The sequence below is a fragment of the Hemiscyllium ocellatum genome, chromosome 2, assembly GCF_020745735.1.
Source record: "Hemiscyllium ocellatum isolate sHemOce1 chromosome 2, sHemOce1.pat.X.cur, whole genome shotgun sequence".
NCBI lineage: Eukaryota > Metazoa > Chordata > Chondrichthyes > Orectolobiformes > Hemiscylliidae > Hemiscyllium > Hemiscyllium ocellatum.
Window position 1 is genome coordinate 140,662,428 of NC_083402.1, and position 15,658 is coordinate 140,678,085.

Here is a 15,658-nt window from a genome sequence, read left to right on the forward strand (position 1 = left end):
GTTTCGTCCCCTGGCTAGGAGACATCATCAGTGCTCTGGAGCCTCCTGCGAAGCGCTTCTTTGATGTTTCTTCCGGTATTTATAGTGGTCTGTCCTTGCCACTTCCGGGTGTCAGTTTCAGCTGTCCGCTGTAGTGGTGGGTATATTGGGTCCAGGTCGATGTGTTTGTTGATGGAGTTTGTGGATGAATGCCATGCCTCTAGGAATTCCCTGGCTGTTCTCTGTCTGGTTGCCCTATGATAGTAGTGTTTTCCCAGTCGAATCTATGTTGCTTGTTGTCTGAGTGTGTGGCTACTAGGGATAGCTGGTCGTGTCGTTTCGTGGCTAGTTGATGTTCATGTATGCGGATTGTTAGCTGTCTTCCTGTTTGTCCTATATAGTGTTTTGTGCAGTCCTTGCATGGTATTTTGTAAACTACATTAGTTTTGCAACATAAATTCGACTGGGAAAACACTACTATCATAGGGCAAGCCAGACAGAGAACAGCCAGGGAATTCCTAGAGGCATGGCATTCATCCACAAACTCCATCAACAAACACATCGACCTGGACCCAATATACCAACCACTACAGCAGACAGCTGAAACTGACACCCGGAAGCGGCAAGGACAGACCACTATAAATACCGGAAGAAACATCAAAGAAGCGCTTCGCAGGAGGCTCCAGAGCACTGATGATGTCTCCTAGCCAGGGGACGAAACATTTGCAACAAAAACTTCCAGCTTGGCGAACAGAACCACAACAACGAGCACCCGAGCTACAAATCTTCGCACAAACCTTGAACATCCATCCATTATTTCAGGCAACTTACCCCAAGTAATTCTTTATCCATGATCTTTATGGCAACTTTTTCCCTCGTCAATATGTGGCGAGCTAGTTTTACTTTAGCAAACCCCCCTGTAGGGGATAAAGAAAATTCAAGCTATTTAGTTGATGTTTCTCCAAAAAAGGACCAGCAAGCTTTATTCTGAAGTTGCTCTTTAACCCATGAAGCTCATCACTTTCTAACCATACACAACCTATCCCTCAAATAGTTTAATTTTCCTAGGATATTTTGAATAAACACTTGCAAATTCCAAGCCGCACATGTTTAGTAAGAAATCAGTGAAATTTTTCATGTTAAACAGAAATGACGGGGGCGGGGGGGGGAGGTAGGAATTATTGATCCAAAAAATGGGGTTCTTGAAATGATGGAGTATAATTCAGATCAGCAGTTCTAGTGAGAAGATCTAGAAGAGCCAGTTATCAGGAGAAGGGAAGGAGCAACTTGGTTGGATTTAGTGATCAATGGGAAAAAGAGGCTTACTGCAAAAAGATAAAAGAAAAGCTTCTGTCATGTTACAATAGGAGTAAATATGAATTACTGAATTTTAACTTCCAACGTTTGTTTGTTATACTTGAGACCTTAATGGCCGAGTGATTTTTAAGAAGCGTAAGTGATGACCTAAAGTGGTAACTGTGATCATCTGATGGTAAACCAACAAAATTCACAAACATTTCAGCACTAAAATTGTCATTTCATACAAATACATCCAAAACATATGCATAAAATCAACATCAGCAATCATGATGACAATTGGAATGTTAGCATTTATTACGGAATAGAGTATAAAAATAGGGAAGTGTTGATGCAACCATAAAAAGCTTTGGTGAAATCACATCTAGAGTACAGCATACACAATTTTGGTCCTCTTGAGAAAAGATGCAATTGCTCTGAAATGCCTCCAGTGGAGGTTCTCTAGTTGAATTCCAGAAATTAGGGGCTTTTCTTGTGAGGAGATATCAAGTAGTTTAGGACTGTACTTGCTTGAGTTTAGAAGAATGGAAGGAGATCTAATTGAAGCAGACAAGATGCTAAAGAAGATCCAAGTAGGCATAGAGCAGTTATTTCCCCTTCTGGTTCATTCTAGGAGGAGGAGCCATAATTTTAGGAAAAGGTGTCGCAGATTTAAAACAGGGGAGGAGGAGGAATGGTTTCTCTCAAAGCATTTTTGTGCATCTGTGGAATTCACTACAACAGAATACAGTAGATGCAGGGACAGTGAATAAATTTGAGGAGATAGATTTGAAGAAATGGATTTTTAATTAATAATGGCATAAAGAATTAATGTGGGATAGACAGGAAAAATGGAGTTGAAGTGAGATGACCCATGATTGTAAAGTAGGCTCAAGGGTTGCTCCTGCTCCATTTCTTTTGTACAAAGGCCGAGAACATGAGCAGTTTGAAGTAAGAAACTATTCAGGCTAATGAGTTTACAAAATTAAAACCCTGAATCAGAGTTATCTTTTTTCCCATTTCAATTCAAAAGTAGTCTAAACTAGGACTAGTTGAACAGAGAAATGCACGTACATCCTGCTGGATATAAAAGAAAAACAAATTAAAGTGCCAAAAAAAACAAAAAGTATAGAGGGAAAGAGAGAAGACAATATGCAAATAAGAAAAAGCAAATCCAAAAAGGAAAACAAAACTAAATATTTAGATGGGTTCATAGGGCAGACAAACTATGAAAAGAAAGCCAGTTCCATAAAATACTTGAGAAAACGTTGAAATAGAATGGCAGTTGGGAGACATCTCAGGAGAGTGTAATTTTATTAAAATCAAGCCAGCTACAAAACAGAATACACCTAAAAAAGATCTGAGATTGAGAACACTGTATTCAGAGGACAAAAGATCTTTTGAGGGCTGAACACTCAGGGCAAATCCATTTGCGGTCACCAAATTACATGTACAAAGTAGTCGGCGCTAGACTGAGATCAGAATCAGGAAATTTGGCATTATAATTGGTGGTATCTGGAGAATGGGTGCAAGATGTGAACAGAATCAATGCTCCTGTTGAGTCTCTGATCATGATGAATAATGATGTGCAGACTCATTTACAGGCTGAAAGCCAAGCTGTCAGCTTTGGAAAAAATTATGCAGTTTCCCTAATAATTGCTCAACAAGTGACACTGAAAATGATCGCCTTTCCCAAAAAAAAACAATCACGCTGTCATAAGTTCTCTTACTCAAGAGCTCTGGGTCATGTTATGCCAGATACCACATTAGGCTTTAAGAACTGTCTTGAGCATACATTTGTCAAAACTTAAAATCAAAACTCCTTATGCCAAGAACACATCAGTGCTACATCTGTGCTCCTTTGGTTTAAAAAAAGCTTCACTTCAAACAGTGTCATTCCAATGGCAATTGTGTATGGAAATACATACCTGTACCAATAGTTTCCTGTAGTTCATAGTGTTTCAGCAGCTCTTCATAATCAATGGCCATAGTCAACAAAAAATAATCAGCACCTGCAATATTTTTGCGGATATGTTAGAATAGTTCCATGCTGCAGAAATTCTATTTTTTCTCAAAATGTCTAATTAACACAAAGCCGCAGGAAAATGGACAAAATTGCCTCAGAAATATTAGATAGTTCCTGAAATAAACAAAGTGGTCAGCATTTAGTTGACTTTAAAGCCAGATCCACTGTTTAGTGGATTTGTCCCAACAGTAGGGTATCCTCCAAATAATAAATATGACAGGCCAAGACTGGCAATGTAAAGGCAAATTATTACTACAATGAATTATCCACCTTACTCAGTTACTTTTGTTTTAATATACACTAATGTTATCACAATATTAAACATTTTACAGCACACACTCCTTTCAGGCTCTATGCCTGTGTTGTCTCTTTGAAAGAAATGCTTAATTAGTCACTCCCTTAGCTCTTTCACCACACAGTGTTTTCTTTTGGCATGAAGTATATGAGTTTTTTTGAAGTTAACTAAATTGGCTCCTACACCTTTTCAAGCAGTGTTTCTAGATATCTTACCACAAAAAAAAACTCACTTCCCCTCAGATTCTTTGCCAATTTCAAATCTGTATTGTCTCACCATAGGTGAGTATCATGCTGCTCTAAAGAAAATGTGGTTATTATGCTAATTGGAAGCTACTTGTCGAGAAGCTAAACCATAAGGAACGTTGTTGGCTTATATACATTGCCAGTGAGTGCTTTCACGATCATGATACGGACTGTTTAGGACACATGTTAGGAAGCATTTCTAACCAAATGATGGTAGAGATTTGGAACTCTCTTCCACAAATGACAGCTGATGCTAGATCAGTTCATTTCAAACCAGAGAGATCAGTATTTGTCAAGCGAAAGTACTGAGGGATAATAGGTCAATGCTAGGTACATGGAGTTAAGTCACAAATCAACCATGCTCTCATTGAATGGCAGAAGAGGCTCAAGGGGCTAAGTGGTCTACTTGCATTCCTAGCATTCAAATACTAGACAGGGTGGAAATTGATCATGGTTCATCAATGGTAAAAAAATGGGCAATGCTGGAGGACTTCAGTTTGAGAGATGACAAGAATACTGAACAGTTTGGATTATTCTACTGCATTGGATTGCTGTACTTGATTTAGACTATATTCCTCTCTTCAGACCTCTAGCAGTTAGCCAGTTACCTTCTCAGTTTGTAAACATATGGAGTGATGGGGAAGTGGGACACAATTCAAAAACAGACAAGTTTGTGGTAATCAAATTCTAAGTCTAAAATGTGAGAAATCAGCCAGAGGGATATACAAATTACCAAATCCAGAAAAAAAGACAAAAGCTTGTACACGAGCAGCAGTAGATGAGGCAGAACAAGAGGTGATTGAATAGCAGTGAAAACAGGCAATCTTAATGATGCTGTGGATATGAAAATATAAACTCATCTTGGGATCAAATATAACACCATAGTTCCAATTTCTAGGCAGAAGCAAGAAATTAGTAGCTAGGAAACAGTTTGTAGCAGGGACCAAAGTTCAATCTTTGAAATATTTAATTAGAGCAAATTTCTGCTCATTGGTCAAGATGTCTTTTAACACCAGTAGAGATGGTGATAGTCAGATAATAGGAACTTCTAAAAACGAATGCTCTGTTTTACAGATGATATCAACTCTAGAATATAGATAAGAAATATTGGCAAGGTTAGATTCCTGATGTCCAAATGTCGATTCGCCTGCTCCTCAGATGCTGTCTGACCTGCTGTGCTTTTCCAGCGACACACCCGCGACTCTGATCTCTGCAGTTCTCAGTTTCTCCTAATTCCTTGGTAAACCCCAGTAACTGATAGATTCAAGAATAAGGTGAAGTAATGCAGGAAATTTTGACTAGAAACTGGTTAATAAAAAAGAACCATGTCAGTGCAGTTCCACTCAGCTGTAGAACAGTGAAACAGCATTTGTTACAGCCTGATGAAGGACTGTTAACATCTGAAGAAATATTCTGAGAAAAGTAGCAATTAACCAACAGAATTATAAATAAAGTCATAGATAGAAGAGACACAACAATAAAATCTCAGCTTGCACAGTGACCAGAAAAGGAAACCCATTTCCCTTACCTGCTCCAAAACATAGACAAACGCTTCCATAAGCTGACAGAGTAAGCAGATTCTTACAACTGAAACCTGGCTTCGATTTATCCAATTGCGCAATTGGATAGTATTGACAGTCACCCAAGCTTAAAACAGGATAAAGGATAAACATCTAAACCACCAAATTCAGTCCCAAGAGTTCCACATTCAGCTTCATTTATCACCCAAAACAATTGCATTGTGGTGCTTTTAAGAAATGATAATATTGGATACAATATTGATGTGATATTATCTAGGCAGTTGTAACATTTCTAACAGAGCTAAAGCTGACAAGAACAAGTGGGTAATGTCAAATTTGTGGAAGGGCTTAGTTGATCCACTGCAAGATCATAACACTTTGAGCCAGATGCCCTTATTCTGCTCCTTCAAGTTTGCTCTGCTATTCAATCACATTTGATATATTTCTTAAACCCATTCTCCCATAACCCTTGATCCAATTACCAAAATCAGGAACTCATCGGTCTTAGATACATTGAATGACGTAGCCTCCACATCCTTAGGCAACAATGAGTTCCACAGATTAACCACTCTCTGGCTTAAGAAATTCTTCCTCAACTTAGTTCAAAAGGTGCAGAACATACAGAAGCTTAAACACATTTACCAATAGATTCAAGAACAGCTTCTTCCCTACTGAATAGATCTCTAATTTCAAATCCAATGTTGATCTTGCTTTTGTGCACCTCCTATGCAGCCCTAACCTACCTAAACACCCCATGATCTGTATGTCATTGCATGTTCTGATCCGAGTAAAAAATGAGGTCTGCAGATGCTGGAGATCACAGCTGCAAATGTGTTGCTGGTCAAAGCACAGCAGGCCAGGCAGCATCTCAGGAATAGAGAATTCGACGTTTCGAGCATAAGCCCTTCATCAGGAATAAGCTTATTCCTGATGAAGGGCTTATGCTCGAAACGTCGAATTCTCTGTTCCTGAGATGCTGCCTGGCCTGCTGTGCTTTGACCAGCAACACATTTGCAGCATGTTCTGATCCACCTATACTGCTTGCACAACAACAAAAAAAACTTCTCTGCACTTAGGTACATTTGATAACAATAAATTAAATCAAAAATCAAATTGTTCTTTCATAGAGGCTGTGCCTTCAGGTACTAATCTCTTCTACTAGTGCAAACATCATCTTGTTCACTCTACCCAGGACTCCGTATTATGTAAATTTCAGTTAGATCACTCCTTACTCTCAAACTCAGTCAAGTACATCCTCAACCTCTCCTCATATGACTAGTGCTTCATCCCTGCAATGATTCTTGTAAACCTCCTCTTGACCCCTCCAACACCAGCACATCCTTCCTTAGACACAGGGCCCAAAACTGCTCTCAATATTTCAAATGCGGTCTGATCAGAGTATTATAAAGCCTTGACAATACATCTCTGCTCATACATTCTAGTATTCTTGAAAGGAATGTGAACATTGTATTTGCCTACCGAACTGTCAATTGAACGGGTTTTTTAAAAAAGTTCATTTGTGGGATGTGGGCATCGGTGGTTGGCTAGCATTTATTATCCGTTCCCAGTTGCTCTTCAGAAGATAGTAGAGGGCTGCCTTCCTGAACTACTGCAGTCCACCTGCTGTAGGTTGATCCACAATGCCACTGGGGAGAGAATTTCAGGATTTTGACTCAACAACATGGAAATATATCACTGTTATTTCAAAGTCAGGATGGTGAGTGGCAAAGGGGAACTTGCAAGTGATGGTGTTCCCATGTATCTGCTGCCCTTGTCCTTCTGGATGAAAGTGGTCGTGGGTTTGGAATGTGCTGTCTGAGGATCTTTGGGGAATTTCTGCAGTGTGTCTTGTAGATAGTATACACAGCTGTTATTGAGTATCTGTGTTGAGGGAGTAGATGCTTATGGGTACAGTGCCAATCAAGTGGACAGCTTTGTCCTGGATGTCAAGCTTCTTGAATGTTGCTGAAGCTGCACTCATCCAGGCAAATAGGGAGTATTCCATCACACTGCTGACTTGTGCCTCGTCAATAGTGGACTGGCTTTGGGGAGTCACTTGCTGCAGTATTTCTAGCCTCAGATTTGCTCTTGCAGCCAGCTTTTACATGGCGAGTCCAGTTGCATTCCTGGTCAATGATAACCTCTGAATGAGGTCAATGATATTGACAGTGGAAGTTTCAGAGATAGTAACACCACTGAATGTCAAGGGCGACGGTCAGATAGCCTCTTATTGGTGATGGTCACAGCCTGGCATTCGTGTGGTGAGAATGTTACTTGCTGCTTGTCAGCCCAAGGCTGGATTATTCAAATCTTGTTGCAATTGAACATGGACCTCTTCAGAAAATATGTCAGAATTTGATCTTGATTAAGGAGCTGAAGTTGGAGGAACATTAGGGGGCAGTGACCAAATATGATAGAATTCATCCTGCTGTTTGAGAGGGAGAAGCTGGAATCTGATGTAACAGGATTACAATTGAGGTAAAAGTAACAACAAAGGCTTGAGAGGGGAGCCGAGTAGGAAAGACGGTGGTGCTGCACTAACAGGACTTTCTGCTCTGCCTCTGAAGAGGAACCAGTGCGCCCACTCTAACCTTATGATAGAGGGAAAGTCATTGATGAAGCAGCTGAAGATGGTCGGGCCTAGGACACTTCCTGGGGACACCTGCAGAGACGTCCTGGAGCTGAGGTGACTGACTGACATCCAACAACTAAAACTATCCTTCTTACGTGTCAGGTATGACTCCAACCACCGAAGAGTTTACTCCCGTTATCCATTGACTCCAATTTTGCAAGGGTTCCTTGATGCCAAATTGTCTAATGTAACCTTGCTGCCACTTTCACCTCACCTGCATGTTAACTTGGGACTCCTAGTTCAGGATTTTCCTAAGTTCCTTTGTGCTTCAGATTGCCTCTTCTTCCTACAGAAGTGCAAAACCTCACACTTTCCCCACATTGGATTCTATCTGCCACTTCTTTGTCCATTCTCCTAACCTGTCTGCCTAAATCTTTCTGCAACCGAGTCACCACCTCAACACGCCCTGTCTTGCCACCTAGATTTGTGTCATCTGCAAACGGAGCGACAATGCTCTTAGGTCTTTCATCCAGATCAATGCATCCATGAATAGTTGTGAACAGTACTAACCTCTGCAGCTGCCATCCAGAAGAGGCCCAGTCTAACCGTACTCTCTGCCTCCTACTATTCAGACAATCCCCTATCAATGCCAGCACCTTCCCCCCTTCCCCCCCCCCCCCCCCAACACCATGGACTATTATCTTATTTAGCAGCCTTCTGTGCAGCACTTTATCAAAGGCCTTCTGGAAATCCACATAGATGACATCCACTGGCTTTCCTTTGTCTAACTTGTTTGTTACCTCCGCAAGGAATTCTAACAGATTTGTCAGGCATGACCTCCCCCTTGATGAAGCTGTGCTGACTAAGCTCTTTTAATGGACTGTAAAATCTTGCCAGCGACAGAGGTCAGGCTAACTGGCCTATAGTTTCCTGTATTTGCCTCCCACCCTTCTTAAAACAGGTGTGTTATATTAGACATTTTCCAATCGTCTGGGACCACTCCAACTCCAGTAATTCTTGAAAGGTCACCATCAATACCTTCACAATCTCTTCAGCTATCTCCCTCAAACTCTGTAGACTACCTTCAGACTTTTCACCTTCCCAAGCACCTTCTCTCAAACCCTCCATCTCCCTACCCTTGTCAGCCATGGTTGCCTCATCCTCCCCTTAGTATACTGTTTCTTCCTTGGAATGATTTTCTGGGGGTATTTTGGGAGGCAGAGCAGAAAGTCCTGTTATTGTAACACCGCAGTCTTTCCTACTCGGCTCCCCTCTCAAGCCTTTGTTGTTACTTTTAGTAATCCTGTTACATCAGATTCCAGCTTCTCCCTCTCAAACAGCAGGATGAATTCTATCACATTTGGTCACTGCCCCCTAATGTTCCTCCAACTTCAGCTCCTTAATCAAGGTCAAATTCTGACATGTTTTCTCTATCTTGTGATTTGTTTTCTTCTCCAAATCCTGACTACTGCGAAGAGGCCTGTACACAACTCCCATCATGGTCCCTTTTCCTTTGCAGTCCTTCAACTCTACCCACACAGATTCTATGCCTTTGGACTCTACCACTTCTTGTTATTTAAGTAATTTCATTTCTTGCCAATGAGGCAACCTCATCGTCTTGACCCATCTAGCTGTCCTTTCAATAGGACATGGAACCTGGGAAATTTAGTTTCCAGCCCTGATTCCCTTACAGCTTTCTATGTTTCTATGATCCCCACAACATCATACCTACCAATTTCAATCAGCGCCACAAACTCATTTACTTGTTTCATTTACCACATGCATTGAAGTACAACAACCTCAGACTGGTGTCGACTGTTCCCTTTCTCACAGCTGTCCCCATATCCGCAAAAGCAGGGTGTACATGATATAAAAAACCAAGCTTCCACAGAATCATAGAGTTTTAGAGAAGTACAGCATGGAAACAGACCCTTCGGTCCAACTCGGCTATGGTGATCAGATATCCTCACAGAACATAGCCCCATTTACCAACACTTGGGCCATATCCCACTAAATGCTTCCTGTTCATATATTCATTCAGATGCTTTTTAAATGCTGCAATTGTACCAGCTCCACCACTTCCTCTGGCAGCTTATTCTATACGTACACCATCCTTTGCGTGAAAATGTTGCCCCTTCGGTCTCTTCTATATCTTTCCCCTCTCACCCCGAACCTATGCCCTCTAGTTCTGGACTCCCCGACCCCATGGAATAGACTTTGTCTATTTATCCTTCCCATGCCCCTCATGATTTTATAAACCTCTATAAGGTCACTCTTCAGCCTCCGACGCTCCAGGGAAAACAGCCCCAGCCTATTCAACTTCTCCCCATAGTTCAAATCCTCCAACCTGGCAACATCCTTGTAAATCATTTCTGAACCCTTTCAAATTTCACAACATCTTTCTGATAGGAAGGAGACCAGAATTGCATGCAATATTCCAACAATGGCCTAACCAATGTCCTGTACAGCCGCAACATGACCTCCCAACTCCTGTACTCAATACTCTGACCAATAAAGGAAAGTTTACCTAACGCCTTCTTCACTATCCTGTCTACCTGTGACTCCACTTTCTAAGAACTTATGAACTTGCACTTCAATGTCTCTTTGTTCAGCAACATTCCCTAAGTCCTGATAAGGTTTGCTTTCCAAATATGCACGACCTCTCATTTATCTAAATTAAACTCCATCTGCCACTTCTCAGCCCATTGGCCCATCTGATCAAAATCCTGTTGGATTTTGTGGTAACCTTCTTCGCTGTCCACTACAACTCCAATTTTGGGGTCATCTGCAAACTTAATAACTATACCTCTTATGCTCACATCCGAATCATTTTATAGAGTTAGAAAAACGTAGTGGACCCAGTACTAATCCTTGTGACACTCCACTGGTCACAGGCCTCCAGTCTTAAAAGCAACCTTCCATCACCACTCTCTGCCTTCTACCTTTGAGCCAGTTCTGTGTCCAATTGGCTAGTTCTCCCCGCATTCCATGAGATCTAACCTTGCTAACCAGTCTCCCATGGGTAACCTTGTCGAACACCTTACTGAAGTCCATATAGATCATGTGCACCACTCTGCCCTCATCAATCCTCTTTATTACTTCTTCAAAAAGCTCAATCAAGTTTGTGAGATATGATTTCCCATATACAAAGCCACGTTGACGATCCCTAATCAGTCCTTGCCATGTACATGTAGATCTGGTCCCTCAGGATTCCCTCCAACAAGGGCCGAAGGGTCTGTTTCTGTACTGTACATCTCTATGACTCTATAACTTGCCCACCACTGCTCACTGATCTATAGTTGTCTGGCTTTTCCTTACCATTCTTAAACAGTGGCACCATGTTAACAACCTACAGTCTTCCGGCACCTCACCTGTGACTATCGATGGTACAAATATCTCAGCAAGGGGCCCAACAATCATTTCCCTAGCCTCCCACGAAGTCCTAGGTTACATCTGATCAGGTCCTGGCAATTTATCCACTTTTATGCGCTTCAAGACATCCAGCACCTCCTACTCTGTAATGTAAACATTTTTCAAAATGTCACCATCTATTCCTCTACATTCTACATCTTCCATGTCCTTCTCACAGTAAACACTGATGGAAAAAAACTCATTCAATATCTCCCCCATCTCCTGCAGCTCCACACACAGGCTGCTTTGCTGATCTTTCAGGGGCCCTATTCTCTCCCCAGTTACCTTTTTGTCCTTAAATGTATTTCTAAAAACCCTTTGGATTCTCCTTAATTGTACTTGCCAAAGCTATCTCATGTCCCTTTTTTCCCTCCTGATTTCTCTCTCAAGTATACTCATACTGCCTTTATACTCTTCTACGAATTCTCTCTATCTATCCTGTCTATACCTGACATATGCTTCCTTCTTTTTCTTAACCAAAACCTCAATTTCTTTAGTCATCCAGCATTCCCTACACCTACCAGCCTTTCCTTTCACCGTCTCTGCACTCTCATCTCATTTTTGAAGGCTTCCCCCATGTTCCAGCCACCCCTTTACTTGCAAACATCTGTCCCCATCAGCTTTTGAAAGTTCTTGCCTAATACTGTCAAAATTGACTTTCCTCCAATTTAGAACTTCAACTTTTAGATCTGATCTATCCTTTTCCATCACTATTTTAAAACGAATAGAATTATGGTCGCTGGCCCCAAAGTGCTCCCCCACTGACATCTCAGTCACCTGCCCTGCCTTACTACCCAAGCATAGGTCATGTTTTGCATCTTCTCTAGTAGATACATCCACATACTGCATTAGAAAATTTTCTTGTACAAGCTTAACAAATTCCTGTCCATTTAAACCCTTAATACTATGGCAGTCCCAGTCTATGTTTGGAAAGTTAAATTCCCTACCATAACCACCCGACTAATCTTACAGATAACTGAAATCTCCTTACAAAGTTCGTTTCTCAATTTCACACTGACTATTAGGGGTTCTATAATACAATCCCAATCAGGCGATCACCCCTTTCTTATTTATCAAGTTCAGCCCATATAACTTCCCTGGATGTATTCCCAGGAATATCCTCCTCAAATACAGCTATAATGCTATCCTTATCAAAAACACCACTCCCCCTCCTCTCTCGTCCCCCTTTCTATCCTTCCTATGGCATTTGTATCCTGGAACATTAAGCTGCCAGTCTTGTCCATCCCTGAGCCATGTTTCTGTAATTGCTGATATCCCAGTCCCACATTCCTAACCATGCCCTGTGTTCACCAGCTTTCCGTCAGGCCTCTTGCATTGAAGTAAATGCAGTTTAATTTAGCAGTCCTACATTGTTCTGTTTTGTCCCTGTCTGACGTGACTGTTTGACTCACTCCCTTTCCCAACTGTACCAGTCTAAGAATGATCTCTCTCCTCACAATTTCAGTGGGTCCCACCCCCAAACTTACAAGTTTAAATCCTCCCAAGCAGCTCCAGCAAAACTCCCTGCCAGTATACTAGACCCTTTCCAATTCAGGTACAAATCCATCTTCTTATACAGTTCACTTCTACCCCAGAAGAGATTCCAATGATCCAAAAGTGTGAACCCTTCTTCCATGCACCCGCTTTTCAGCCATACATTCATTTGCCTATTCCTACTCTCATTAGCTCATAGCACTGGGAGTAATCCAGATATTACTACTCTCGAGGACCTCTTTTTAAATTCCTACCTAACTTTCTATATTCTCCCTTCAGAATCTCATCCTTTTGCCTTCTTATGTTATTGGTTCCAATGTGTACAATGACCTGCTGGTCCCTCCCCTTTGAGAACATTCTGTACCCTCTCAGACATCCTTGATCCTGGCACCAGGGAGGCAACACACCATTCTGATTTTTTGCTGCTTGCCACAGAAACATCTGTCTGTGCCTCTGACTATCACAAATCGATTTCTTGGAACCTGCCTGGATACCAGAAACTTGGCTGTTCATGCTATACTCCCCTGAGAGTCCATCACCCCCTACATTTTCGAAGACAGCATACTTGATTTGAAATGTGGATAGCCACAGAAGACTTCTGCACTACCTCTCTTACATTTCCTGCAGTTAAAGTTTTTAAAAAAGCAACACAAAGCTGCAACATAGAATTATCCAAGAAAATCTACAGTGTCAAGAAAGTTTTCAGTGGTCAAGTGTTTTGTCCCTTGGAGTGCAAGATTGAAGGAAGACCAGAGAGCGATCTCAGAATGATTGACAGTTTTCAGTTGTCCAAAACGTAACATCAACAAGGCACCAAAGTCAGGATAAATGCAAAAATGAATATGGCAAAAAAAAAGAAGTCAAGCAGAATGTAAGATTATCTGTTTTATACCTTTGTTGCATAGCCCGTGACCAATAAATGATCCCAAAAGCAAAGACTAGCTGCTCGAACAGGAAGGTGATTTATGTCCTGGAACATGAACAGAAATTGCTGGAGAAACTCAACAGCTATGAGGAGAAAGCAGAGTTAAGTTTTTCCTGGCTGCTTTATAAAACAAATTCTAGCTGCTAACAGTTCGGATGAAGAGTTACCAGACTCGAAAGGGTAGTTTTGCTTTCTTCCTACAAATGCTGCCAGAGTTTCTTGAGCAAATTCTGCTTTTGTTTCAGATCTCCAGCATCCACAGTTCTTCAATTTAGAATAACGCAACATTTTGGCAAAGACTAGATGGGCTGAAAACCCTGTCATTGTGTAAACATGCTATGAATTCAGGGTCATTATTGAACTTATGGCAGTATCATTCATGGTTAGTTTTGATTTGGTGGTATTCAGTGTATTATTGAAGGATCCCGATTAGATCGAGAGCCCCTTCACCCTCTCTGGTGGATCCCATAACACTAACATAACAGCTCTCCAAAACGGGCAACTCATACATTATACAGTACCGAAGGTGCGATAGACAACAAGCCGCGAACAAGACACTCCTGACAGAACGAAAACAGAGCCAGGTTTAACCCATCATTGCTAAGCCGGGATTTCATCCGCCCACTTCAAAAACATACCGGGGTAGAGCCGCTTGGGCCTCAGATCCTGCTTCACTATAGATCGAGTGCCCCTGTCTCTCTCTCTCTCACCCACCCCACTCCCCAAGCAACCACATCCATAAACCGAGAGCAGACCCATCGTCCCCTCCCTGTGCCCGGCACCAATGGCCGAAGGAAAGTAACGCTCCTATGCTCATTGCCCCTGAAACGCCACCGCACCCCAGCTCGGGATGTCTCTCTGTGTAGGGTCGAACGGGACATCTCAGGTCCAACCTGACCCGTTCCTTTTGCCTGGCTCCCGGGCTCACCCCGCTCCGTTTACCCGGTTCCCCGGGCTCACCCCGCTCCGTTTACCCGGTTCCCCGGGCTCACCCCGCTCCGTTTACCCGGTTCCCCGGGCTCACCCCGCTCCGTTTACCCGGTTCCCCGGGCTCACCCCGCTCCGTTTACCCGGTTCCCCGGGCTCACCCCTCTCCGTTTCCCCGGGCTCACCCCGCTCCGTTTATCCGGTTCCCCGGGCTCACCCCTCTCCGTTTACCCGGTTCCCCGGACTCACCCCTCTCCGTTTACCCGGGCTCACCCCGCTCCGTTTATCCGGTTCCCCGGGCTCACCCCTCTCCGTTTACCCGGTTCCCCGGGCTCATCCCGTTCCGTTTACCCGGGCTCACCCCTCTCCGTTTATCCGGCTCGCTACCGCTCCAAATACCCTCCTCCCGGGCTCGCAGCGCTCCGTTTATCCGGTTCCCGGGCTGGCACCGCTCCGTTTATCCGGCTCCCGGGCTCGCACCGCTCCGTTTATCCGGTTCCCAGGCTCACCCCGCTCCGTTTATCCGGCTGTCTGACCCGTTTGATTTTTGAATGTTAACCCCAACATTCGAATCTCCCTCCTTGACCAACGTAACTTCCGGCCCACTCGCCAAACTGAAGCAGAGGCGCATGCTCTGTGCACGTGGTGACGGTTGGGATCAGATTCAAACAGATGGTCGTTTCCCGGGCGATGGCGGCTGAGAATTCAGAGACTCACTCCTCTTTGTGCCATTGTCAAACTGGTATCACACGATCAAAATGATTATACTGGAGGACGCCATTTAACTCATCAAATCTGTGTCGGCTCAATGGGGACTCATCTCATCCCCTTCCACCGTATTCTCCCCATAATTACATATCGTTTTTCATTGTTCAAATAATCATTTTGTTTCGCATGACTCAGTTGAATCTGTCACCAGGATACTCTGAGGCAGTGCACTCCAGATCCTGACAACATATTGCAAAAAG

At 42.8% G+C, this 15,658-nt stretch overlaps 1 protein-coding gene across 4 annotated transcripts in view; it reads right to left on the minus strand.

The window, feature by feature from the left end:
• The window catches only part of melk (maternal embryonic leucine zipper kinase), a 94,294-nt gene extending 79,015 nt beyond the window's left edge, over positions 1-15,279 (minus strand). The window contains exons 1-3 of one of the 4 annotated variants that reach the window (XM_060846594.1): positions 15,052-15,279; positions 3,204-3,287; positions 811-896 (exon numbers count right to left, since the gene is read on the minus strand). In XM_060846594.1, the coding sequence (XP_060702577.1) occupies positions 811-896; positions 3,204-3,264 (147 nt within the window). In that variant the 5' untranslated portion in view covers positions 3,265-3,287; positions 15,052-15,279. Of the gene's footprint in view, positions 1-810; positions 897-3,203; positions 3,288-14,851; positions 14,858-14,907; positions 14,971-14,995 lie in introns of those variants that run through there. The other 3 variants (XM_060846602.1, XM_060846610.1, XM_060846619.1) reach the window with 3 other exon arrangements.
• Positions 15,280-15,658: the final 379 nt, after the last annotated feature.